This window comes from Onychostruthus taczanowskii, unplaced genomic scaffold (assembly GCF_017590055.1).
Source record: "Onychostruthus taczanowskii isolate IOZ18803 unplaced genomic scaffold, ASM1759005v1 scaffold23, whole genome shotgun sequence".
NCBI lineage: Eukaryota > Metazoa > Chordata > Aves > Passeriformes > Passeridae > Onychostruthus > Onychostruthus taczanowskii.
Window position 1 is genome coordinate 3,483,586 of NW_024499573.1, and position 24,442 is coordinate 3,508,027.

The window sequence follows — 24,442 nt, forward strand, 5'->3', positions numbered from 1 at the left end:
CACACAAGGTGATGAAGGGCTAAGTAACTAGACAGTGAGGTGAACTAAAAACTGGCTGAAGTGCCAGTTCACTCAGGGCTGTTATCAGTGGCACAAAGTCCAGCTGGATGATACAGCAGATAAAAAACTGGGAGAAGTGTTGAAGCAGCAGAGGGTTGGTTATGCTGCTATCCAGAGGGACCTCAACAGATTGGAGAAATGGGTGGATAGGATCCATGTGAAGTTGGAATAACCTCAGTCCTGCACCTGGAGAAGAACAAGCCCACACACCTGAATATGCTGGGGGCACCCAGCTGGAAAGCAGCTTGATAGGAAAGGACCTGGGGTTCTAGAGACACCAAATTGGCTGTGGGCTAATGATGTGCCCTTGTGCCAAGTGCCTTCAGGATCCTCCATTCAGCACTGGTGACACCGGCAGTGCTGTGCCCTGTGCTGGGCTCCTCAGAGCAAGAGAGATGTGGACACACTGGAAAGAGTCCAGTGAAGAGCCAACAGAATGCTGAAGGGACTGGAGCAACTCTCCAGTGAGAAAAGGATTAAAGAGCTGGTGCTGCTGAGCCTGGAATGGAGAAGGCTCAATAGGGACCTTGTGAGTGTGTACAAACACCTGGCGGGGCCCAGTAAAGAACACAGAACCAGACTCCACTTCCCTGGGCACTGCATAAGACACAACAGACACTAATTGACATGCAGGAAATTACATTTAAACTTTAAAAAAAACCAACATTTTTTTACAGCAATCATTGTCAAACACTGGAGCAGGCTGCCAGAGAGGTGCTAGAGTCTCCATCACTGGACCTGACTGGCCATGACCCTGAGTGCCCTGCTCCAGCTGACCCTCTGAACAGGGGACTGGAGCAGGCACCTCAAGGTGCCTGCTGACATCTGCAGCTTTCTGAGTCTCTGACACCAAGACAAGAAAACTGCTGGCAACTAGCAGAGAGAAAATCATTTTGGTTTAATGATTTGCAGCAAAAAACCAGTTATAAAGAAGGGGTTGATCTTGCCAAAGAGGAGCAGTGGTGAGCAAGGTGCAAATAGGTCCTCCCACAGGATCACCCCTGTGGCAGGGCAGAAGTGCAGCACAAACCACATGTGGATAAATCACAGGATGAGGGAGGCATCTCCCACTATTGCTCCCTGAGTAAGAACTGATGCAAACAAAGCTCTGTAAAACAAAACCTATTGGCAGGAACAACCAGCTTCAAACCCAAGTCTTGGCCCTCGGCAGTAGCACCAGTGCTTGCACATTGAACACATTCTTGCAAAGAACAGCTGAGGGAGCTGGGGTTGTTAGCTTGGAGAAGAGGAGGCTGCTTGGGGGTGACCTCATCACTCTCTACTACTGCCTGAGAGGAGGTAACAAGTGACAGGACAAGAGGAAATGTCCTAAAGTTGCATCAGAGGAGGTTTAGATTAGATACTAGGAAAAATTTCTTCACTGAATGAATGGTCAGGAATTGGAAAAGGCTGCCCAGGGAAGTGATAGAAACACTGTCTCTGAAAGTGCCCCTGTCAGAAACTCTCTGCAAGTGTTCAAAAGGTGAGTGGATGTGGCACTAAGGGATGTGGTTTATTGGTGAGCGTGGTGATGGTGGGTTAAAGGTTGAAATAAATGATCTTAGACCTCTTCCAGCCTCAACAATTCCATGATTCTGTTATTCCTTATCCTGGAATTCAAAACCCAAACAACTGCAAATGTGCTTTAACTTGTGGTATTTCAATGGATGTTTCTGATGAAAAAGGCACCTGGAAATGCTTAATTGCCAGAACTGTAGGGATAAGAGACCATGAGAAGAAGTCAGAACTTGTTTTCTCCATGTTCAGAGCCTTCCTTGTGCCACCTGCTGTGGCATCCCCCAGAAGCACGTCTAAGGTGGGAAGCACACCTGGGTTCTTATTTCTCTCTCTCTGCATTTTGTTTCAAGTGTTTGCAATTAGCTAAGGATCCTGCCACCAAAATATTTTGGGGACACCAAGGTGCTGGTTTTTGCAGATTTAACACAAGTTACTGTGAATCATCAGGAGCATTTTATAGATTAGGGTTCTGATGTTAGACTGTATTTTAATTTGAAGTATTTCATAGGAACATTGCAAAACAGTATAGAAAAATGCCCCACATTTTTCAGATAAACTAGAAGAGTTTATTTTATTTTTTTTTTAATCTGGCAACTTCAAAATACTGTTTAATGAAGGAACCTAAATCCAGGTTATTATTTTTTACATTTTGTACATTTAATAAGGGTTTTCATCATATTCCAATTTTACACTGTTTTGAATTATATTACAAGTATCAGTAATTAATTTTCTTAGTAATGTCACAAATTGTGAGGTTACCAGAACCGCTTTGAGTGAGCAGGTAACTCTAGATACCGCAGTCCCCTCTAGTGGGGAAAATCAGACTGTGCCGATTTTGCAGGACCTGCTGCATTAGCAGTGGCTGGATATGAAAACTTTGCTTTCCCCCCATATATCCTGAGGAGTCTGAGTCGATTTTTTCTTTTTATGTTTTTTTGGTGTTTTTTTTGTTGTTGTTGTTGTTGTTGTTGTTTTGTTTTGTTTTGGGTTTGGTTTTTTTTTTAATTTATGGTACATTATTTCTGTTCTTTGGGAGAGAGGAGCATGTGAGACTCAGGTTCAGGTCCTACTTGTGAACCTTCAGAACAGGAATTCACTACATGCCCTACAAATCCTCCTGCCAAAAGACAGCAAGTTTTGCTTCAAGTACCTTATTTCCACAAAGCATTTCGGAAGCTGTTTTTTTGGGGTTTTTTTTTAATAAAAAGGAAACTAAGGGATTCATGAAGGACAGGTTCATCAGAGATCACCATCTCCTGGCTTAGCAGCTCATCTAAACCCATTTTAAAATCCTTCTGTACTGGCATTTTCTGATCCAGAACTGTGTCCTTGTAATACCCCCCTGTTCTGAGAGCGAGAAGCAGTGATGTTTAGGTTTTAGGAAGCCATTACCATCAATATAATAAAGAATATCCCCTCCTCAAGAACCTTATCTGCCCATTTGTTACACTTCTGTTTCACTGCGGTTCAAGGGGAGAACTGTGTCTACCACCCCACATCTCTTTTTTGTTTTTCTCTTACATAATTGTCGTCGTGTTTTTAATTAAGTTAAATAGGATGTTGCACTGAGCTCCTCAGCAGCTTCCTGAATTTTGTGATCTATCCCATCAGTTGAAATCAGAGCACTGTCTCTGCTGGTACCACGTGCATTGAGTGCAAGCCACAGATATTTGCATGAACCAATTTATCTCTTAAAAATATTTCTTCTTGACTGAAGAATAAATTGCCTTTTCCCTAATGCACTAGGTAATGAATTGCATTTGAAATGTGTTTATTTTTAGCAAACAAATGCTAATGGCAGCTTGCAGTTAAAAATAGACAGTACAGTTGGCACAGAAATATGGGCTGGGGAATCGTTCTTCCCTGATCAGTGGAAATGCCCTCTGTGTAAGTCACCTGGGGAGAAAACATGATGTTCCCAAGTAATTTAGTCCCTCCACCTGGAGTGAGGGTGAACAGCAAGACACCACTGTCACCTGAGCCCTGCCTTAGGACTGCCCCTGTAGCCCAGCATCCTCACAGGGCTGTGTCCCTCCTGAGGGGTGTAAGGTGCAGGTGGCACACTTCTCTTTTCCTGTCTCCCTGCTGGGTGTCACTGGGTGCAGTGGGGGGCTTTATGTGCCTCTAGCTTTGCCTGGCTGCAGGAGTGGGGGCATTTTGGTGGGGGGAGCACTGCAGGACCCCAGCATCAGCAGCTCCCACTCCACTCTCAGCAGCTGCTCCCCAGGCCAAGGGACTTTATCTTGGACAGGGTTTTCCTAATGTCTGTGAAATTTCCCTGGCTGCTTTCTAAGTCCATTACTTGTCACATTCCCATTATTTATTCCCTTCATTTTCCAGCAGCTTTTTTTCATAGTTGAGTGTTATGTCCACTAAGTCTCCTTCCCTCTAGATTACACAGATCAATTGTCCGTGTTTTCTCTTACATTAAGAATTCCAAGACTTCTGACACTCTTGTTGTTCCACTCTTGTATTCACCAGGCAGGTACACTTCTCCCTTACAGTCCTGTGCCAAAAAGCCAACCATGCAGCTGGGGCCTTACTGAGCAGCCTGGTAGACTCACTTTGTGCATCTTGCAGATAATTTTTTCTGTTTCTTAAAAATGGTAGGAAATGTGTCTATTTTTCACAGCAGAAGGGCCTTGTGGAGTCATGTGGTCATTTGGTCTTTAACTTTTATCCTGTACAGCTCTCTCCTTTTTCCATGCATGTATTTCTATTGAATTGTGCCCTGATTTTCAGATAATTTCTCTAACTCATTATAAATGTTGAATGCTCTTCTGACCTACAACAGCCTTGGATCCCCTCCTGAATTACTGTGACCCACAAATGGAGGAGGAAATTCTCTATTCTATTAGATATCCTCTATTCCACTATCTAAGTGGCTAGTGACATTATTTTAATAACATCAGACCTAAGACAGATTCCCATGAAACTCTAGTAAATACAGTTCTTTAGCCGGACAGTGAGCCACTAATCACCACTCTAACAGTATGTTTTTCCAACAAGTTTTGCATTTGTTTTCATAGCAGTTTATCTAAATAGAGTTTTCTAAATGCTATGAGAATAATTTTTAGATGTTTAAGATTCATGGTTCAACTGTTTTAGAAGTCTGGCTTATAGAAGTGGAAAACAGAAAACCTTCCAAGCACAAAGGTGCTGCATCAACTACTGGTCATCAAAGACTTATTCTATACTTTCAGGACACTTTTTATCATCCAGCCCCAGCGGGGCTGGATTTTCTCACCTCACTTTAATTACTGAGTGAAGTATTAAAGTGCTAGTTCTGGTAATTTGGTTACCAGAGAGAGATTCTCAGGGCCTGGCTGCACCATCCAAATCCTCCAAGTGTGGCTGGAAGGAGCCCAGCTGCTCCTGCTGTCAGCCCTGGCCATGTCAGCACACACTCCCTCAGAAAAGGGGCAGGATTTTTGCTTATAAGTGTTGTTCTGTGATTCTCAGCACTCCTGAGGCTGGATCTGCCCTGGGAGCAATTGATTGGGTAATTGGGTAATTGGGTAATTGGGTTGTGTCTGGTACAAATTCCACAGAATTTGTACCAGACAGAACCCCTACTCAAGAGATTACAAATCTAGTTTTGAACATTGTTTTCCAGATTTTGCTTGAAAGGTAGGTTCAGTGTCCTTGAAAGGTAAGGCAGCATCCCCCACTTCCTGCCAGAAGACCTTACATAGAACTCTCTAGCCAAAAAAATACTGCTTTCATTTGGCAGAAAGGACCCAGTAGAACCAGACAAGAAAGCCCACACTGAGCTTTTGCTAGTTGAAAATGACATAAAAAGACTAAAAATTATAAGCTTAACCAGAAAAATGCCAAAATCCTGGAAAAAATCTAGTAAATATTATTTATTTCATACATGAACAAGAGAAGGTTCTTCTCTTGGGGAAGAAAATCACAATGGGAAGTCCTTGATTGATCCTTGGTGATTCTCATTATAATATGATCTTAGGAACTAGCTTGGTTCTACTGAGTCAAAAAAGAACCAGAAAGGTCCAAAAGGGTTTCCATCAGATGAAGATGTTAACATAAAACGTGGCTGGGAGTCTAGATAAAAAACACCAGTTAAAGAAAAGTAGAACTGATTCCTTATTTATAAGCTTTAGTATTTCCTGGGACCAAACCCATTACTTCCTAATTCTAGACTACAAGCTAAACTGGAATTATAACAATTAAAAGTCAGGAATCCAAAGTAAGGAAGATTTACCCATGGTGGCATGTGTTTCATTAGCAGGTAACATGAAGAATCAATATTTCATGACCTGTCACATATTTGAGTAATCTGTCATGTCTTATCCTTGGATGTTGAAGTTGTTTGACAGTTCTAAAGTAGAAGGAAGCAAAACAGAAAAGAAGGGTTTTTTTGCTGGTGTCACACTGTCAGAAAAATTTAACAGGTAATAGTCTACAACAAGCAATTAAAACACATTGGTCTCTTATTACAGAACAAATTCTACTTTGTGGGGCCTGAGGGAAATGTATCTCATAAAATCTGCTATTTTTATGTAAGAAGCCAGCACAAACTATACTTTCCCTGCATGAAAAAAAAAATCAAAAGCAGAAATGCTGCTACTTCACAGTGCACAGATGAATACTGATTTGGAGACCTTACATAACAGAAAGATCCATCTGCAAAACCTCTCTTGTTTTCTGCTGAGGTCCAGCTACTAATCCCAGAGTCAGTGCAACCACAGACCCAAGAGGAACATACCCATATGGAGGATACAGTCTATGTGTTGTCCAGATAAAGAGCACAGCAAAGGAAGGCGACTAGTTCAGAGGAAGACAAGGAAAGGATGAAGTGCCTTTAGAATTACCTACAGCTTTAGAAGTGTCACAACTGCTCATGCTTTCTGTTTTCCAAGTTCCAGTTCTGAATCACGTGTTGTACTTCAATCTCAGCTTTAAAAAAAAACAAAGATGCAAACAAAAACAAACAAAAATCAGCCTTCTGTGCCTCATAATTGCAAAGAAAACCACTAGCTCTCAGGAAACAAGAAAGAAATCTCACTTTTCACAACTCATCTTTATATGTCTTCCTGGTTTTTTAATGTTTATGGTTTATTAAATATTTCTGGAAAACAAGGACTTTATTCCCTGAGCAGCACTAACAGGATGGGTCTCTTCCAATTCTGTCTCTTCCAATGTGGTACAAAAAAAGGAGACATTTTCATTTTTATTTGTTTCTGTAGGTAGTTAGTCTAAAAAGTACCCAAGATTTTGTTTATCAGAGCATTTTCTTTCATTTTCCACATCTCCCTAGAATAGCTCCTTTCATGTGTTAAAAAAAACGAAGCATCCAAGGAAATTTCAGTCTCAACAACTTGGCATTTTGCACTGAAAATTCCTTCAATATAAAGTTCCTATGGGTAACACCATAAAAGACCTCAGGAGAGTGAAGAAATCTGAATTGTAGCTTTTTTCCCTGTCTCCAAGCAATTGATAATATGAGACTTTGCTAGCAAAGAGGTTTGCATACCACCACAGAGAAGAAAGAGGACGGACACACGGGCTGTAGGAATGACCACCAAGCTCCTCTCCAGGGTTCAGTGACCCATCACTTTGGGAACACCATGAAACCAGCACATTTACCTGGCTACAGCCACAGCTGATGCTTTCCACAGTGCTGCCCACGTGGGGTGAGCCACCACACGTGGCAGGTACGCAGTCCATGGTGCTGGGTGCTCAGCAGTGTGTCCCTGGTCTGTACAACAGAAGTTCAACTGCCTTACCAGGCCCATTGGAAGAAAAGGAGGTTTTTCCTTTTCCTTGAGTTTCCCTTTATATTTAAAGGTGCCCAGACTGGCTCAGCAGCTTGGTTCGCCCTGGCTGCAGGGACTTTGCTGCCAGCGATGCTCAGCCCTTTGGCCCCTGAAACCCAGGCAGCCTCTGCTCTCCCCCAGGGCTGGGCGATCCGAGAGGATGTGACCTCCAGAAAAGGACACCAAATTAGGAGATGTTTCAGTGTCTGAGGTGATGAAATATTTAATCCCTGCCCTCTCTGGGATACGCATCATCACAGATTTACTTATCCGCGGCTCAGTGACAGCAGCGGCTGACAGGGACGATGACAGCTGACACACATTAACCCAGCAGCACAGCACAAGCTGTCACTCCAGAGCAGAGATCCATCATTGTTATTGCAGCACCGAGGAGGGGTCTCAGTGCCAAACACCAAACACAGGCAGCACCTGCACTGGGAAATCAACACTGCCGGGGTCTCTTGGAGGCGAGGGAGCCTCAGCAGGACCCTCAGCCCCAGCAGGGCCAGCAGCAGTGGCACTGGTCCCTGAGCAGCCCAGCGCCAAGGGTACACGCAGGGTCTCCTGTGCCCCCACTGCTACCTGGCTCATGGATCAAAATGAAAGGGAAATATGGACAATATTACTTGTTTAGGATGTGGGAGGGAGGAAGCCTTTATTGGAGGTTTTTCTAGAGCTGCAGATGTAGCTGTGCTGATGCAAATGGACCTGACTTGCTTTCCCTTTCTCTAAGCTGCCCCTCTTTTTACAGATTAGCTTCTTTGTGAGCAAACCTGCATCAGTGTGCTCTTTATGTAATATGTCACTCTGAATTATTGCTGTCTTTGAGAAACTAGTGACTGAGATTTGAGGAATCCTGGTGAAACTGGGGTTTGGTTTGAGATGGTGGGCTGGAGATTTCCCCCCTTCCTGTTAGTGTTTGGTACTGGATTGGCTGCTGCTCGAGACTGCCCTGCTGTCTCTTGCTGCTACAATGGCATCCTTACACTGAAAGGTGCATTTTACCCAAGACTTGTCTTATGGTCATTGGTGAGAACAGCCAAACAACAGGGAAATTGTCCATGTCCACCTGTCACTCAGGGCTCCTGCAAACCAGCTTGCCTTTCTGCATGCTCTTCAGCTGGTAATTTCCTAACACAGCCTCTCCTTCCCTCTCTGGGATGGGTTGTTTTGGTTTTTTTCTCTGCACTGCTGATTGCAGTTTGCCTTCCATGCTGAAAGTTCTTCAGGGAAGGAATCTCTTCTTTTTCTTTTACAAGAGTGCCCTTCACACCTCTAGAGCAACTCAAGAAAATGTTTAAGGGAATAATATAAATTAATAGCAATAATAAATCCTTACAAATTGTTCAAAGCCTGCACAAATTGGGTTTGGAGCAAGAAAAGGAAGATGACAGAAAAAAATGTCTACAGGACCATGAGCATTCAACATTGTCCTTGCTACATGTCAGACAGGTTTTCATGACAGATGGTATTCACCAAAAAGCTCACCTTCTCTCTAGACTCTGGCTTTGCCTACTCCCAAATCCAGACTCTCTTCTAGCTGAGTATCATCTAACCCCACAGAGATTTTTTTCAGTAGTTTAACATGTAAATTCATACTTTGGAAACAATTGTGAGCCTAATGTACAGTTCCAAATACTTCTTATTTGCCTAGAGAGTATACAGACAGCTAATTAACATTCCTGTGCTCAGTAAGCTAATCACTGAACTGCAGTTTTGAAACCTCAGACCAAAGCTGCTCCAGATCATTATCTTTCTGTGCCCATAAACATGTAACTTGGCACCTGTATCTTTCTCAAAGGCAAACGGGATCAATATTTGCAGCTCATTAGCAGGTTTGGTTGAGACCCAACATAACAGCAGCCAGCCAGTCAGAGAGGAGTGTGACAAGATGAAGGACACACAGCCTTGCCTTGGTGAGGTGCTCTGGACAAAGTCCTGCAACTGCAGGACCATTCTCCTCCATAGTGAACCCCTGAAGCCAGAGCCCCACTCCCAGTTCCAGCCCAATTCATTCATCAAATTTTCTCTTCCCTTCAGCACAAGAACATACAAAGAGGAAGCTCAGAAACTTTTGGAAATCCCTGGATGTGCCTTTGCTCAGCATGGATTTGTGCCATGTTCCCAGGTCACACAGCTTTGGCACTGGCCAAAGAACAGGGAAATTCATTTCACACACACAAAAAAAGATATTTTAAATGTTTTGTTATTCTGCAGCATTTAAGGTTCATAGCACTGATATTTTTCTTATGTTTTCTGTGACAATTAAACTTCTTGCAATGTTTCAGTTATTACATTAAAAATTTAAAAATCAGCTTTTTTTTTTAAGGAAATTGCATTCACAGAAACGTCATGTTGGAATGACCAGAGAACTGTCAGAGCCCTCTTCGTCTCTGCTAGGAGGAAACACTCACTGTATGAATTGTGAATTCATCTGGAGAAATCCAGCCTGTTGAAAAAAGAGCAGAGCTCCATTTCTGTCACACCACTAAAATAAGCCCCATCGTAGCAGCTTCCTCACACAGAGATCCTGGCTGGCACCTTCAAGGATCTGCTCCAATATTTTGGCTTTCTCCCAGCACCGAACTCCCACTCTCTCCGTGCTCACAGAAAAGCAGCTCCAGCCTGAGCACACATGAAGGCAGCCAGGGGCTCTCCCAGGCTGGCCCTGGGCTCTGCTCCTGCTGCCCTGATGGCCCAGCCCAGACAGGGAGAGCTTTGTATCAATGACAGCAAGGTTTGCTTTCCCAAACCAAAAAACATGCCAACGTCAACATCTAACATTGCCTAGCACAGGAAAACTCTTGGAAGATATAATGCTACTGAAGCTAGATATAAAATGTTACTAACAAAAATAAAAAAAACCCAAAAGATTGTACAATGTCAATCCAAACATCTGGCCGAGATGCCCAGAACCCTGTCACGATACCTCTCTGACATGGCTGGATCCTCAGAGAAGCTCCCTGTAAACAAGTACATCAACATTTGTAACAGTTTTTAAATACAGACAATGAAGAGCTTTTTGGGCAGTCTGATCACGCAGCTTGAAGGCTGGAGAAACAAACAAAAATACCTACAGATCCTCTGGGTTCCAGGGGAGAAACTGAAAAACAGCTACAGCAAATGGGCAGAACATAAAGAAAGTGAAACATTTTCTCATTAAACAGTTAGAGAACAGGAAGAGTTTAGGAATCACCGTTCAGAGACTCCTGTTTAGTGACAGCAATTTATTTGACCATCTGGGCAAAGAAAGACTGCAGCAAACCACATGGAGGAAATAAAAATAGATGAACAACAAGTGACTGATTTTGCTTGACTTGAGCCTACAACTCCACAGAGCAGGAAGCTACTTCATGTGAAAGACATTATTGATGAAGGCATTTCAGCCTCTTGCCAGCTCTTCCAACAACATACTAGATCTCTCATGCCAGCAAACCTGTCTTGAGACGTGACTCCCATGCCAAACTTGACAGAAACACCACCAAGTACAAAAGACAAATTGATGAGCCTTCTGGAAAGGGACCACCAGAGGAAGGAGCGTCTCTGGGATGTTCCACAGTAAAAGAAAACTCTTTAGGAGAAAGAATAGGAGGCTTTTTGCTGTGTTTGTTCATTATGATAAAAATCTTCCTTTTCTTGACAGAAGCAAATATTGAAATGGAGGAAAAGGCAGCCCACTGTTCTGCAGGATCTGACCACGACATCCCAGCATGTTGGTTCCCACCTCAGGCAGACTCACAGCCTCCTCCCGTGTCCAGGGCACACTCGCTGTGTGTGACAGTGGCAGGGGGATGGTGATGCCTGCCCTGAAGGTACAGCCATGAGCATCAAGCTGCCCAGATGAGAAACCCAAAAGCTGTTTGTAGTGAGGCATGGCAAGCAGAGCCATCACCCAACGGAGCCCTGTTTCCACCAGCCCAGACTGGTGCCAGCAGATGACAGAGATGACAGCTACAACTTGATCCAGCCTTAGATAGGTCTCTATTCCCTCTGTCTGTCACTCTTCTCCTGTCTTTCTCACCAGTAAAAATGCATATGTTGTATTCTTGGAGCTGCATTCAAACCAGAGGAAAGCCACCCAAGGCAGGGATTAGAAAGGGTGGATTAGGAAGGGAACTTGAAGCCTGCCCATATTCAGAGTTTTACAGCCTGCCACTGCCACCTGGCTACATCTAGGAGTAGTTGAAGTAGGGTCTTTCAGAGATAAGAAAACTGTCAGGCTCTAAAGAGGTGCCTTCTTTAAGCTGCTCTAACCCTGTTTCACAAGATTTCAGTCAAAATTCACCTGCTCCTTCAGGCACGGTCTCACTGACAAGACAGCCAAGCTGACTGCTGTGTAGCTTGGCTCAGACCTTCCCATCAGGCTGGCAGGCTGCTTGCATCCCTGCCCAGCCAGTCCTCAAGCTGTTTAACTGATCTTACTGAGCCTTCCTGACCTGGGGTTGGAAGTATCAGACCCAGCTTCTGCAAAGCCATTTGCTCACCAGGAAGGCAGTCCTGGTGCACAATGGCACACCCTAAAACAACTAAAAATACCCATCCTCAAGCTGTGGTCAGACAAGGTCTGTGATAGCTTGTTACAGAAAAGCCTAATCTTTCTTTGCCACAAAACTGCCTAATCAGTTGATATTTCATGCTGAAGATCTTCCATGCATGGGCAGCAGCTTCCCTCTTCTTCCATGAATGCAGTTAATGACTCTGTGCAGGGTAATTATAACTCCAGGATTCACACACCTCACTTTGTCCATCTCAGATTTAGGCCTCCCATCTCATCCCCAGAAGCCAACAGCACTCATCCATCCTGGGAACCATCCTAAGAATACATCAGTCACCCCAGGAGGGCCCTGTCCTGTTCCAAGGACTTCCTAGAGCCTCACATCGGATGTCTGACTGTGAGAGAGCTGATGCTATGTGAGACGCATCTCCAGGCCTAACCTCTATCTGATCTCTCCTCCCGCAACATCTTCTCGACTTTCCCAAAACTTCCATCTGGAAGAAAACAGGAATTTAAAGAAGTCAAGACCACAAATGTTTAGGCTGCCCTGACGCACTCTGGGTTCCAGACTTAATTTCCAAATTCATGTCTCCTTTCATACCTTGGCACAAGGTGGTTATATCACTTAGCTAAGATTTCATTGCTCAATGCCTTTTCTGTGGTCAATTTTTCTTGACAACCACATTTAGTCCTGGGGCCTTTTGCTTATTGTCATAATAGCTTCAAGAAACATTCTGTCTGGAGAAATCAACAATGCAGAAAATAAGGTATCCCTGCCATGCCACTCTTTCCTGTGAAGGTGGTGAGGCCCTGGAACAAGTTGCCAAGAGATGCCCTGTCCCTGGATATGTTCAAGGCCATGTTGGGCTTTGAGCAGTCTGGTCAAGTGGAAGGCATCCCTGCCCATGGCAGGGGAGTTGGAATGAGGTGACATTTCAGGTCACATCCAACCCAAACCATTCAATGATTCCATGATTCTCCCTCCACAGCATGCTGTCTGCAACCAAACAGCCTCTGAATCGACATCCATTTCCTCCTGTCATGTTTCAGTCATCACATACAACAGAAAAAGGGGGAAACATACAATGCAAGATTAAACTGGATTTTAAAACTACAAGAATTGGCCAGAGTCTGTCAGGCAGGATAGGACAGTTGCTGAGTGCATTAAGTATTCAAGGAGTGCAGCTTTAGGTCCGATGTTGTGCTGGGTTTTTTCTTGTGAATGACAGCCTGTAAGTTGACGGCAAAGCTTTGTCCAGCTGTGTGTTGTACACAGATGCTGGAAACCTAGCAAAATTGATCTGACTGGACCCTTCAACATTTTTCTATTTCTTCTCAGCAAATGATGTCTAATAAAACAGCATTCTGTCTGTTCAGCCGGCCATCGCCCGTGTGGCCCTGAAACCATCTGTCATGGATGGAGGCAACTGCACTTGTAAGAGAGAAGCAACAACATACAAGAGAGAAGCAACAATGTGCTTTATTGATATAAAACAGTGATTTAACAAAGTTCAATGGTAAATGTGACTGTGGTTTAAAAAGATTCAATGGCAAGATTGTTTATTTACTGCATAGAGGACAAGGTCAGACAAAACTGCCGGAGATCCTGTCGTTGAGCCATGAGGTTCAGAAAGAATTCCCTTGCGCTCTAAAACCCTTCTCAAAGAGAAGGGTAGGTGTGGCTGGATCCAGTCCTAGCCCCAGACTTGTTCAGTGTCTATGTCTGAGGGATTATATTTGCACAATCAATCCTTTATATCACTTAGCTAAGATTTCAAAGTTCAGCGTGCTATTAACCACGTGCCAAGGTTCTGTTGCAGTAAGGAATCTCTCAGCTTCAAGGAGTAACCTTGAGAGGTGACCCTCCTCAAGGGGACATCCTGGCATGCAGCCCACCACTCCAGACAGCCCTTGGCTACCATGCTGCCCCTCCACCCCAAAGTCCAGAGAAAGCTGGGTGCAGCCATCAGAGCCCTAGATAGGCTCAAGCAGTGGAGGGGAGCACACCACCACAGCATCCTGTCACGTGCTAGAAATGTGCTTGTGCAGCCATGAACTGAGCCTTCTGACAGCAGAACCACCAGAGCCACACATTTACAAAATTCCTGAACACTCCTGAAACCATTTCCTACTGTCCTAGAAACACTTCCCACAAGCCATGCCCAGGAATTCAGCTGCTGCCACTAACAGGGTGAGCAAGATACCACCCAGCAGATTGAATAAGTCCCACTGTTCCACTCAGCTCTGGTTTCACAGGGCTTGCATACTGAACTGGAAAAAATCTTGTCATTTCTTATGTGACTCAATTCTATTTTATTGCAAGGAAGTGCTGCAGCAGAAGGGCAAGCTCACACACCTTCTGCTCAGATGAGCTTTTCCTTTAATGCCATATGGACAAAACCGTCACACAATTTCAATTCCAAAATTTTGTAACAGTTTTAGTAACTCCTCAAGGTTTACTGTGCATTCTCTTTAATCCCTGCCCTTTCAGGTCGTCTTTGGTAGCTGTGAGTGATGGCAGAGCAGGCAGTTGCCAGATCCTGCCTGCTTGTTTGCCAGGAAGAGGAGGAAACGCCTTGGGCAGCTCTGGTGTGGACAGGTCATTTATCACATTTTGTTGAGAAGGTGCTGAACAGTGAAACACTGAAAGAGAACTGCTAGCCAAACAGTTGGGGATTTTCTGTCCATTCTTCTTTCCATCTCCACTTACTGTGTCTCAGCTGCAGTGCAGGTGTAGGCAGCAGCGCACAATTTATTCTCCTCCTGGCCATACAGCTGTTTCCAGTATGATCTGTGGACAGCTTCTGCAAAACACGGGCTAGAGTTTCAGCTTGGATCATCAGGAGTCTTGGAGAGAACCTGAGTTGGTGTCTGGCTGTTCACTGAGAGCACAATCTGCTCCAGGGTCACTCTCCAGGTGATGGATGAGCATCTCCCCATGAGGCCAGGGCAAAGGATGCTCAGTGCATCAAGAGGGAAAAGGCACCCACAGCAGGTAGGGAAATCAGAATATACATAAATCCTCACGCTCACAACATGAAAAAAAAAATAATTCTCTCAGGCCACTCAAATTTGGTTTGTTATGTGTTCTAAAGAGACTAGCTTCAAGGAAATAAGACATAATGCTCTGTGCAGCTGGGCATCTATCTGCCTTTCATGCTTTTTAATTATATACACATGGATATTGTCCAGGCCATGAATACATGTCTCTGTTTCAATTTTGGGCTGCAGTGGCTACAAGTGGAGTTTTAACACACTTAGCATTTCATCAACCCTGATGTAAGCAACAAAACCATCTACATGTGGTTTTTAAGGAGCTGACCCAGATCAGTGTGTCCAAAAAGGACAACAAAGCTGGTGAAGGGCCCAGAGCCCAAGTCCTTTGAAGAGCAGATAAGGGAGCTGGGGATATTTAGCCTGGGGAAAAGGGGAGTCAGTGGAGACCTTATCATGTTACAGCTCCCAGAAAGGAGGTTGTAGCCAGCAACAAGGAAGTTATCCCTGTAACAAGTGACAGGATAAGAGGAAATAGCCTTGAGTTGCAACAGGGAGAGGTTTAGATTGGATATTAGGAAAAAATTCTTCATCAAAGGAGCTGTCAGACACTGGAACACACTGCCTAGGGAAGTCCTGTATTCACTGTCCCTGGAGATATCCAAAAGGTGTGTGGACGTGGCACTTGCAGTTATGGCTTAGGAGTGAACGTCTAAGTGTTGCGTTAACGGTTGGAACTGATGGTCTAAGGGGTCCTTTCCAACATTAATGAGTCTCTGGTTCTATAAGCAGAAAGGTGAGAACTCCAACACCTCATTAAAACTGAACTCATCCAAGTTTTTTGGCCTACAGCTCAGACAGCAGTGTTATCCAAGGTGCCTCAGCATGTCTATTTTCAATTGCAGAGCTTCAGAATCAATGTTTCTCTCATCCTTCATCGCCTCCCATACCCTACCCACAGTACCAGTATTCAGCAGAGATGATGTTTAGGCTGGAGGAATTCTGTGGAGGTCCTGGGAGGAAATCTCTGGTACTTCATTAACCCATGGCTTTCTGCCAGCTGATGTGGTTTTGTAACTGTACCAATTTTGGTATCACCACAAATGCCAGCTGCTCTTTAGCAAAGCAGTTATGTGTGTTTGGAGTCAGCAATAAAAGATTAACACTTGGAAAGGTGTTATTTTCTAGACACCAGTCAAATACATGGCAAAGATCATTTCAATATGGATGGTGACAATCAGTGGTGTAAAGTGTTAAGGTTGTCTGAGACAATATATACCCAAACCTAGAAGGTCTGCCTTTCTCTCTATATTTACTGTTCATTTTACTGACTTTACAATAACACCATGGAAGGGACCATCTGAAATCCAGCATGTCTTTTACACCTTGTCAGGGAGCAACCTGGAAATCTCCCTGCGATTCATCTTTACCACAAACAAATCTCAGTGTCCTCTTTCTGAAATGTACATAAACACTAAAATGCTGTAAATCCCTCCAGGCTGACTATACCCCAGCTCTACAGTCAGCAGAAGTGATTGCCCTAATTGAGTGAGTCAATTATAAGCAGTAACCCCGTTGTGGTGAGGTCAGCCTAACAGGCAGCCTTTAAAGACTTTAAATAGGGAACTTAAGAGCAGAACACCTGGGTGGTTGGGTAATACAGCTTCCATGAAGACAGCTTTCATTAACTGATTTCTTGGCAAAAGCACTGTGAGTAGCTCTAAGAACACAAACTTCAAAAGCCTATAGTGTGATACAAAACAGACTGAGAGTTGCATGTGAATAACTTACTTATGTCTTGTCAACTAGGCACCTATGGCATTTGTTAAATTTCATTTCCATCTGTATAACACCTGTGTGGAAAATTTGTCCAAAGAATTAATAAAGGTCTTAGTATGTTACTGCTGAAACACTGAGTGCTGCTGGAAAACCAATAAGCAATGTCAGGGGTTTGAATAACACACGTACCTGAAATTATGATTAAAAATAATTGAAAGAAATGACTCATTCAGTTCTATTAAGCTTTGATTGTTCCTAGGAGTATCAGGGCACGTGCTCCTTACCACACAAAGCTATCTTTCTCCAGATTTCAGTTGCACCAAATAGGGATTGTTTAAGAGGCTCACAAACCCCCTTATCTCACTTCGAAAATAAACAGATTAGAGGCTCAGGCACTTTTTCATTCACTTTATTTGGTAGTGCTGTTTACCTATATTAATAATTATCATATGAATAACATTAGTAACCACATTTATAAAATACACCAAAGTTCCAGACTCAGACCATTTTTAATAGATTTTATTTATCACAAGTACCTTCATTTCTCATCCACACTTTATCCTTCATTTTAGCTACATGTTTCAAAGGGTAAAAGGAAGCTCATGTAGATATGAATGACAAAGGCGTTTTTACAATTGGAAACGACCCATTACATACTGACATCATAAAAATGTTTTTACCACAGTGAACATTATATTTCATATTAATTTTTTAACAAAAACAAAACTGACCCATTTTTTCTTTTTCAGTTCCCTCCCTTGCTCACGTTATGCTTCTTACATACTAATTTGCTACTTTCTATTATCAGCAACATCAGTTGAAAGTGTCTTGTAAAATAAATCTGGACTATAGATACATGCTGAACAAGTCTGCAATTTTCCTCCAAAATGAACTTTGTTTGAAAAATGTCAGTTTGTTGGAAGTTGATGGGGAAGCAGGCATCCAAGGTCCATGGCAGAAGGGTTTGCCACCACCAGGCTCACTGGTTCTTGGTACCACTACTCCAGGCTTTAAGGTCTGGATATCCTGCCCTGGGGCACCACACTCTCTGGGTCTGTGGGTGAATCAGCTGCAGGCCAAGGTGACCACAAGAGGCAAGGGTGTAGGGAATTTGAGGGAATGGGAGACGTGTAATATGGGGGGAGGAAATGAAATATTTCAGTCTTCTTACAGTAATATTTTAAGTGTTTCTAGTCCTGAAATTCTTTGTTTGCTTTCATTTCACAATGAGATTCATTCTTTTTCTTTTGTTGTGACAAAATCCATTATTTACCCTAGTTCTGCATTCCAGCAGTCTCTTGCAGAGGCCCCTGTGTTATGATACAGGAACTGGGGTTGTGATGACGTTGGCCATCCTCTCCCCCAGGACATGGCTTTGTAAGACCCCCTGAGCAGTGACCCTTTCACAGGAGGCAGTGGAGAGGCTGCCTGACAAAGGGCTTCATGGTTTGGTCTCGGGGGTCTGAGACACTCTAGCTAATGGTGAACAGGCAGAGTTCATTTGGTGCGAGAGCCTTCTGCTCACTGCCGAATGCTGGGGCAGCCAGGTTTTCACCTTTGCCTGTGTGTGGGTATTGCAAATAGATCTCATTGAGCCCCAGCTCCAGGGGAGCCCCCTGAAGCACCAGCTTGGGGGCTGTCACCTGCAGCGAGGAGGGGGAGCCTTTGTCACCCTGCTCCCGGACCCAGAGCCCCTGTCCTCTCGCCCCGAACGCAGCCCCGCTTAAGGACATGGAACCTGGGCAGCGAGAATCAGTTCCTAAGGGAGAGTTTGATCTGAAAACACCCCCACACCTCTGTCCTCACTTGAAATTTAACACAAGCTATTATTTTATCATGTTTGCGAGCATGGGTTGCGTCCTCGAGGGAAAGGAGCTTTTGATACGGAACAGAAACGTCAGGATTTTGACTCAATTCATGGTATTAATCTAGTAAATGTCATTCTTGCCCCATATGCATTGTATCTTTATTTTCATATTGCTCAAACTTTAGATGAAATAATCTCATTATTTTGACTTATGGTGTCGATTAGCTGGTGAAAAATTATTTTTGAGAATTTCAGATTACAAATCCTACCTACAGATTAAATTTTTCACTTTTTGTGACAAATGGAAATACATATAATGAAGTGCATTAGAATATTGGTCAGAGGCTTGCTCTAAGCTAAGCACAGAGTGAACATTTTTGTGTTTGCTGGCAGTAAACCAACTTCTCTCTTTTCTCTGTTTTGCACAGTCCTACTAAGCCAATCCTCACTAGAATGAGCACAAAACAAATGAATAACAGCTTTTGTACATCAACATTAAAATGGGAAGAAGCTTGGGAAAGGGCCTCCAACAGAGAAGAATGCTGACAAGTGCAAAAATGCCTGATGGATAAGCACCACCTTCTAAACATAGATCAGCCAGACATGGAAGTGATTTCAGAAGAGAAATGCAATCATGGATTACACACCAGCTCATTAGAAACTGTTGCTGAATACAGCATCCAGAAGACATGCATGAAAAGTCACATTTGGGGAATAAATTAAAAGGGGTGTAGTTGTTGCTAGATAAACATATGTAATATATATGCATTGAAGAGGTTTGTAAATGTCATTTTTTTTATTCGGACGGAAAGCAAAAAGCTTTAAAACCTTTCACAGTAGAGAGGCAGTTAACTTCAGACTATTCCTATCCCAGTAGCCAAGAAGCTGTTAGGACATCTCTCTTAAATTAGCATTTATAGACTCTGAATGTTTCCATCACCTAGTGGAAAAAGCATAACTTTTACTGCTACATTGCTGCACTTCATTTACTTCACTGTATAATAAGTTGACTAAAACTGTAAAGCTTCTCAATTTTTACTGCATATGTGTTCCAATTAATATGTCTGTAACAAACTTAAGACTCAAAAATTATTTCTGACCTATATTCTAGTTCTATGAAGCATATATATTATAAGGTATGTCTGACTGAATATCATAATGCTATAATTTCCCAAGATGCATAGAATTGTTTGTATTTGAAGTGACAAAATAAAAGCCCTTGATTTCTTTTTTAATAGGAGAAAGTAATTTACCCCTTAAATGTAAGCCACTGCTGCTCACTTCAAGGGTGTTTCTTTTCCCTGTTCTGCTGTACAGCTGTGAAGTGACACTCTCTGGCCCATGCTAATGCCAATCAGACAGGGTGATCTGAGAGACCTTCTGGCCTTAAGTTTAAACTCAATACACTCAGTAAACCCCTGAGTTTAAACTCAATACGAAAATTAACAGACTAGTAAGCAAATACATGTTGCAAATAGCCATGTGAGGGCTGGATGCAAATAGCCCTGGGGCACGGCAGGGAAGTCATTCCCTTCCCAGGTCCCAATGGGTGCACTCAGTTCCAGAAGCCAATGAGAAGTAGAACAGGAGAAGGCACAGAAGGAGCTCCTGTGAAAGGCCTGGATGCAAAGCAGCAGAGGGAGGCAGGGACTCCCCCTCTGCTCCTCTCTAACGCTCCCACCAAGGCACACGTCTGTCCTGGCTGGGGGCTGGCTGTGAGCAGTCACTCCCCACATGCCTCTAGGTTCTCCTGTGTATCACAGATTAATCCAGGGCTAAATGAGCACTCCAGTGCTGATTCCCTCAGGGGGTTTAAAGCCTGTTCCTTCATTCTTTGGCTTTCAGGGGAAATGGCTAAAATAATAATGAATTGCTAGTGTTGATCCCATATAATGCAGAATGCTGAAGACATGAGGAAAACATGAGTTAAAACTGCTTTTAAACTATTGACTACACAACACAAATTATTCCAGAATTCAGTGCATGAATCTAAAAAAAATTATTTTACTTTTGAAAGAAAAATTATCTTTAAGCAAACTGCCAGAAAACAAATACAGGGAATCAGATAACTTTTCTATCTAACTACCAAGGTACCAAAGTGGCACTGACTTTACTTGGATGTCAGACAAGTAAATTCATGTGTGAAGCTGGGCAGCATTTAAAAAAATAACTTTTTTAATCTGAAACTGTGCTTGTAACTGGATGTAGAAAATTCTTCTGACTTCTAAAGGACCAGCACTAGCTGATCAAAAACCCCACCCAAATCAGTCAACCACCATAAACATCTTCCCAGTACCTGCTATTGACATGAAGGGGATGGAAGGTAAAAACCAAGTAGTTCACACATGAGGCAGCATAAACTCATTTAAGGGCCCATTTCAGACAGGTTTTTTAATCTCTGGTTAGTCCAACCAGTGTCAGCAGGAAAATGCACATCCTCAGGGGCCAGATGCATTCAGGAGTCCCTGTTAAGTGGTGTCTCAGTGAAGCCCATCCTCATTCTCTGCTCTTGTTGGCTCACAGCCACACCCACACCTCAAAGCCTGTGAAAGGGTTTGTTATCTGGATGTGCTCTCATATCACCATCTTCATTTGCTCCTTGAGTTCACCTCTATCCCACATTATTGCAGTCATGGCTCTTTTGCTGTGACAGAAATCACCAAAACAGGGTTTCTCTGTATTATATTATTTTGTTTAGCATCATGGTGATGTTGTAATGTAAAAGCCCTTTCTAAATACACACAAACATTGCAAAAGAAGTGCCATCACAAGGCATCACAACCCTGTCAGGGCAGCTCAATGAATATGTACAATTTGTACACAGTCAGAAGGGAGAGACATACCAGGATGTACACCATTAAATGTTGACTCAGTAAGAATAGTATGTCTTATCTTTTTAAATGTTACCACCTTCCCATCCCACTCCATTGTAACTTGTCAATTGTAATTTCTTTTTAAGTCAAAAAACTGTAAAGAAAACTGTTGAAATACCTGATTTTCTGTAAAAGTAATAATAACAATAATTTTTGTTACTTCAAAGTATGCTTGGTATTAAAGTACCTAATAAAGTTCAACAAAGACTTTTGTAGCATACTAAAATAAAGTGTGCTAGTGCTTTTCTCCAGCTTATCTGTGATAAGAGCAGCTCTTATTGGGATGACTGCCCTCCTAAACACAAGCCTGGACACCTCCTTCACATCTGCACCTACAGAGGTCCCTCAGGTATGTCAAGTCCAGGCAGAACTGGATCCCTCAATGAGTGCAGGGATTTGTATTCATGGGTCAAATTCCTAGGAGAACCTTGTTGGTAAGTCATCTCCACCCTCTGGTACCTGGCTACATATCCATATATGGGCAGTAATATAAAGTTTCTATTTACTCTGTTTGGTATAAAACTTGGTTTATAGTAAGAGAAAGAAGAGTGCAAACTATTTATAAGTTAATTACAGTTAAATAGAGAACTGACAGGTTTGTAGGATGCTGTTTATTTTTATAGGCAATGCATTTCAATTATTTATATATAGATTTAAAATCCCAAACAAGTGACTTGGATGACACAGTAAAGCTCAGAAGTTGGCCACCCCCTAGTTTCACCACATGAAGATACACTGGAGCCATCAGGGGCTGTCACATCAATCCAGTTTGCAGCAACAGGAGGTAAGTACTTCCTTGTCAAAGAGATGCTGGATTTGCCTCCATGCTGCTGATGCAGCAGTATCTGCATTTGCAGATGATCTAGAAATTATTGTGAGGTCTAATTATAAACTGCCAGGCTCTGACACATTTCGATCAGAGTAACAGATCAGCTTCCCTCACACTATCAATCTTTGCCTGTTCTAGGGAGAAAAATGTAATGCTGGGCCCAGCAGCTTTCTGTTTGTTTTCACTGCTGGTCTGGTATCCTTCAAGCATTTAAAATTTTAGCAGTTCATCTGATTCTCTGAGGATTTGAAATGGAATAAGATCTAGACAGTTTAAAGTAAATAAAAAACCCACCCCAGATTTGTCCTAACTAGTTTGCACATAGAAAAGACAGCCATACAGTGAAATAGGCTCTGAGGTAGTGCTAGAAAGCAACACTCTTTTTCCCCATGTTCTAAAGCTTTACACATTTCTCCTTCCCAAGGAGCTCTGTACAGAATGGAATGGCTTTGCCTGCTGTTGGAGTAGCTGGCAGTACATGCTCACATGGCCTACATTAATAATTTGAGTAGAAACTTTTCACAGAAGGCCTGGAATTCTGCAGAAGGTAGAATATGTAGTTTAAAAACCCATTCTCTTCCCTTTAGATCAAATAACATTTGCGTCATGGTGCTGAAAACACAAAGCCAAAGCTTGCAGTGATCAGACACTGATGTGATGCTTTCTATCACCCATCTGTCTCTCTTAAATTTGTGCTTAGAGTTACTTTATGCCTTTGCCTTCTGAAATGTCTTTTGCATGTTAAAAAGTAAAGTGATATATCCTTCCTTTCTTCCAGATAGTCTCATAACCCCACGGGGGGAGGCGGGGGGAGTTACACAGCTTTTCCAGCTTTTCCACTTCACAAAGTGACAAGAGAAGTGTTGCCTCTGCAAGAGGAAAATCTCCAAGGAAAAAAATAGAAGCAGACACATTATGCTCATAAACTCCCAAGAGGAGATGTGGCCCCTAATTGCCTATGAGACACTACAAAGCTCTTCTCCTTTTGGAATAGCTCCAAAAGTTGCTGCAAAGCACTTCCTGAAATCACCAGCGTGCGACCAGCCTCCAAGGTGGAGCATCAGCTCAGTCACCTGGGAAAACAGCTTGGAAGTGAAAATACTCCAAAAAGCTAAGAGCTGGGGCTGAATTAACCTCCACAAACCAATTTTAAATTGGTATAACAACACAGATTATTACTCCTGATTTTGTCAAGTGTAAGGTAACTTTATATTAGCCTAATAGGATTATTAATAAGAAAAATTATGCATTATTGTTAGTAATTTCTTAGGGGAAAAGTGAAATAAAGATTGTAAAAACCCTTTATGATAGAATGAAGTTTCTTTGACATGATTATCACATATTTTAAAAGTATTTCCACAGTTTAGCACCAGAACATGCTCTAGATCATCAGCTACATTACCAGTTACACAGACCCAGGATTCCCTGTGAGATCCCAGCACAGGAAGGTAGGAAATTTGCTCTGCCATAACAAAAACCAGGAACTTCATCACTTTGACAATTCTCAAGCATGGCTTTCACACAAGATATCAGGCAAGATTCTGGGATGTCAGCACAAATGTCAGGCTTACAGGTATGCAATTAGCATCCTGATTCTCCTTTATATAACTTTAAGCCAACACAATGCAAAATTAATAAGAAGCTAGATATTCAGTCTGGAAAAAAATTTAGGTCTCCTCCCTATTTGCTTTGATTTTTTTTCCATTAAAAAATTAAATTAGTTGGAGTGCCACTGGAATATTCTGAGGCTCTACTAAGTGCCTGCTCTATTTGTTGAGTTTCTTAAACGGCAACAGAAAGTAATGTAAAATATTATGCTCCTGAGGCCATGAGCTGAGATGGTTGGTGAGAGAGCTTTCTAGAAGAGCTTTTAGGTGATAAACTACTACTACACATGTCATCAAGAAAGGAGCTGTTTTAGTCAGTATAGCTGAATTTATGTATGCTTGAGAAAGATAAGGAATAAAATAATTCAGAAATTCTGAAAGAAATTCAGGCTTAATACATGCTATCACTGTTTGGGGGGAGGGGGTAATTTTTATTTTATGTGCTTTAATATAATATGAAAATCCTCATTTGATTTACTTTGCTTTAAGTAATGTGAAAATTCTTCACCCACAAGGTACCCTGGGGATGCTGAAAGCAGTGGAGAGGCTTTCCTGAGCAGCACCAGGCAGGATGGAAGTTGTCCTTATCTGTGCTGCCATCTAACGGCGCACCAACCTCTGCGGGCGTCGTTCTCGTTCTCGGGATTTAGTTACTTAAGGGCAGCTTTGCATTTCCCTCCATAAGATCAAGGTAACAAAA

General features: G+C 42.7%; 1 protein-coding gene across 1 annotated transcript in view; it reads left to right on the forward strand.

The window, feature by feature from the left end:
• Nucleotides 1–21,532, forward strand: part of LHFPL3 (LHFPL tetraspan subfamily member 3) — a 233,304-nt gene extending 211,772 nt beyond the window's left edge. Inside the window, exon 3 of the mRNA XM_041405464.1 lies at nt 18,862–21,532. Within this exon, the coding sequence (XP_041261398.1) occupies nt 18,862–18,890 (29 nt within the window). The 3' untranslated portion in view covers nt 18,891–21,532. The remainder of the gene's footprint in view (nt 1–18,861) is intronic.
• Nucleotides 21,533–24,442: the final 2,910 nt, after the last annotated feature.